This window comes from Crassostrea angulata, chromosome 1, assembly GCF_025612915.1.
Source record: "Crassostrea angulata isolate pt1a10 chromosome 1, ASM2561291v2, whole genome shotgun sequence".
In the NCBI taxonomy this organism is placed as follows: Eukaryota; Metazoa; Mollusca; class Bivalvia; order Ostreida; family Ostreidae; genus Magallana; species Magallana angulata.
The window spans coordinates 47,339,998-47,343,412 of NC_069111.1; the positions used below are offsets into that span (position 1 = coordinate 47,339,998).

General features: G+C 37.1%; 1 protein-coding gene across 1 annotated transcript; it reads left to right on the forward strand.

Moving 5' to 3' along the window:
• The first annotated feature begins 1,026 nt into the window (after window positions 1-1,026).
• LOC128184867 (uncharacterized) lies at window positions 1,027-2,756 on the forward strand. Its single transcript, XM_052854503.1, has 2 exons — window positions 1,027-2,486; window positions 2,593-2,756. Exons 1-2 carry the CDS (start codon window positions 1,143-1,145, stop codon window positions 2,617-2,619), a joined length of 1,371 nt encoding a protein of 456 aa, XP_052710463.1. The 5' UTR covers window positions 1,027-1,142; the 3' UTR covers window positions 2,620-2,756.
• The last annotated feature ends 659 nt before the right edge of the window (window positions 2,757-3,415 follow it).

The window sequence follows — 3,415 nt, forward strand, 5'->3', positions numbered from 1 at the left end:
AGCGATCGAAGTCGTGTCCGAATTTCCAGGCATGAACTACAAAGGACAGCCCCAAAATTCGTTGAAGGCGTCAGTCCCAAGTTTTCGCCGGGCATCTCTGCCGGGACTATGGGACTCTCACCGAGAATTTGAGGTGGTACAATGTCGAACTGCTATTACAGAAGCAGGTTTTAAGATGCAAACATGTTTAGGTGGAAAATTTATATACTTTAAGAACGCAACGCCATCCGATAGTTGATGCTGGATCACGCGCGCTACGAAATCAGGGACCGTGTTCAACCTGGACAACGCACGATTTTACTCTCCTCGACAGAAAGTGAAGCGGTAACAAAATCTGCCAGTTGAAGACCCCCGTAGAATATTTGGACCCAGATGAATGCTTGATCGGGTGCAATTCAAGATGACCTCATAACAGCCATTTTTCTTTTATGTCAATTCCAATCAAAAGATGGAAATTCATGAGTGACAGTTCTCTAACAAGTAAGAAAAAAATGATAGTGTTAAAGGTTGTGATAGATACAGTTTTTTATTTGTACAAGAAATTATTGCTTGCTCTTAAAATCTGAATGATTGTAAATATTAATTTATTACAATGTAGTTCTAGATATGATATGTGAATCTCATAATTATATTGAGGCTAAGATGTCTCAATCTACTGCCCCAAGATATGCTTTTGGTGTGAAAAATTGAGCAATTGTCCCTCCCCTTTTTGTGATACTTGTAATCGTATATTTTCCTAGTTCTAATGCTATTGAAGCAGTTTGACTGCAAGTGTTTTCTATGGGCACGGAACTTTAAACTTTCTGTTTGTAAACATTCTAATGACTAGATTATATCATCTTAGTAATTTTTTAAAAGTTCTATAAATAGTTCCAAAATCTTTAAGCAACGTGCAGGCGTGCTTTCGGTTAAAAAGCCGATAACTTCAGATGACGATACCAAATTAAAACGCATATTTCACGTTTTTATGACATTTTATTCAATGATTGTAAGAGGAGTCATTGAAATTTATTTGCACCCTGAAAATAACATAATTATATTGTTTGGTTTAATTAGTCTGGTCCTCTTCCCTAAGTAAAGGAGACGGGAACCAGACAGTGGTGATTTTTCTGAGTTTGGCATTTGTTGATATTCTTCTAACAATGGAGTATACATTTGAAGGCTGTCCCCACCATAATATATGTTTATATAATGAATTAAACATCCAAATAGGTTTTGAGGAGTGTATTGATATACGAAGAAAAGTGAAAGCCTTTGAAGCGACCAATAAGGATAGAATTTCTGTTTTCCACCCGTATCTTGAGACAATTTGTGCAGGGAGTGTGGCGGAAGGATTCCGACATGGACAGACTGATCGAGACTATGTGAAAGTCCTCAAAGACATTACTGTATTGGATTGTGACACTGAAGTTGTTTATTCTCGAGAACCAAACACAAAAATAACTTTGCGTATAAGTAAGGACCCCAGCTGTTGGAAAGAAGGCTACGTTATGTTGAAGTACACTAGTGATGGCAAGGACACTTTTGAAGACCATGCGAAATGTATTGATTATGCTAATATTAATGGCTTTGTGTCTAGTCGCCGATTCAAAGAATGGTGGATCAAGAAGAACATACATTTAGATGCAAATATTGATTTCTTTATACATGGCCCGTGTGTTTCTGTTTCCGGCTTGTCGTCTGATCAAGACATTGCATTTTCTTTGGAATGTCCGTTTTGGCCAACACAAGCAAGAGAGTGGATAAGCAGACCTCGGCTTTGGCCATCACAAAAATTGGTAAATGAAATCGTACAAAATGGATGCCACATTGTTCCCCTTGGTCCCTTGAAAGACGTCAAAGATGATATGTTATGGAGGTTGTCCTTTAATAAAGCCGAACAGAAGCTGATTTTTGCATTCAACCAGACACAGTTTTTATGTTACGGCCTCTTTAAAATAGTCCTGAAAGAATGCATTGAGAAAATGGAAAGTTACCCAGAAAACACACTTTGTTCTTATTTCATCAAGACACTGATGTTTTGGATGATTCAAGATACAGAAACTGATCTGTGGCAACCACACAACATTGTGATTTGCTATGTAATGTGTTTTGTACGTTTGTTGGTGTGGGTAAAAAAAGAGGAGTGTCCAAACTTTTTCATTCCATCCAGAAATATGTTTGAAACCAAAGTAAATATAAAAACAAAAGAGCTTCTTCTGAAAACATTAAAAGAAACTCTTAAAATGGGCATATGGAACTGCTTTGCCAAATGTTCGAAACGTTTTTTCATTAATAATCACCATGGACATTCAAAAACGCTATTTATGAAACCATATTTTGTTGACCAATCATTTTTACGAGAATGTAGAGTGTTATCGTCTTCATTTTTAGTAGAGGACTTGTGCCAGTTTGACCAGATTGACCAACACCCAGCTACAACCTCCTCTGAACTTGAAGCCGAGTTCTTAGTTTGTCAACGTTTATCAATGTACCAAAGAAAAGCGGTAAGGTCTCTGTCCTACAGTGACCAAATAAAATACTTTACAAATGCGAAATCTTTAGATTTAACAAGAGGTCCCTTAATGTTGGCCACAGGTATATATTGTGCAGCAAAATACACAGAAGCCATTGGAATAGTTGAAGACACATCACGAAGTTTGAGCAAATTTACCTTCTATGCAGGAATAAATGGTGCAGATATCACGAAGTTAGACGAAACTTTTTTAGAGTATTTATGTTCACCTCGGAATTTGAGATACTCACTACGAGAAAAACGCGAAAAACTTTTGGCTATGGACATCATTATTCACAAGGAAACGGACGTCGTCACAAAAATACCAAACTGGAAGAACATACCCGATGAAATTCATTTTGATTTGCTTTTCCAAAGAACAAGTATGATAATTCATCCCTTGGTGTACCTTTATTTTTTGAAGTTTTTGTGCTGCAAACACCTCAGGAGAAAAGATGATGCTTCAGCTGCACTTGAAAAACTAGAAGTCGCTGTCGCCGAAGTCTGTAAATATGACGACAAACCAGTGGCTCATCTTATCTTGGGAATATTGTACGAGGAGGACAAACGCTTTGATGAAGCAATTTGTCAGTATGAGGTGTCGCTCTCTTTAAGAAGCACCTTCACGTCCGCTCTCTGTAGGAGCTACTTGGTAAGGAAGTATATCAAGTTTTGTACTCCGGAGGCGAACTATGATGTCGACTGATTACAATAAATTCTCTCTGGACACATTAAACATGCATATGTGACCCTTCCAAAAACATATTATTAATCTTAATGGAGAGGGATACATAACGACATATAATAGTATAAAATCCAGGTTGCTAATGTCATGGTATCATCAAATTCGACTTTTAGCATGTATATGATGATTTGGTGTATATTTTTATGATTTTTTTTTCTATAACCACATTTCAGTCA

Excerpts from the sequence above, each read along its gene's own strand:
- LOC128184867 (XM_052854503.1), top strand. The coding sequence starts at position 1,143 with ATGGAGTATACATTTGAAGGCTGTCCCCACCATAATATATGTTTATAT. Across the intron at positions 2,487-2,592 it reads CAATGTACCAAAGAAAAGCG|CAAAATACACAGAAGCCATT; the intron begins GTAAGGTCTCTG and ends TATATTGTGCAG.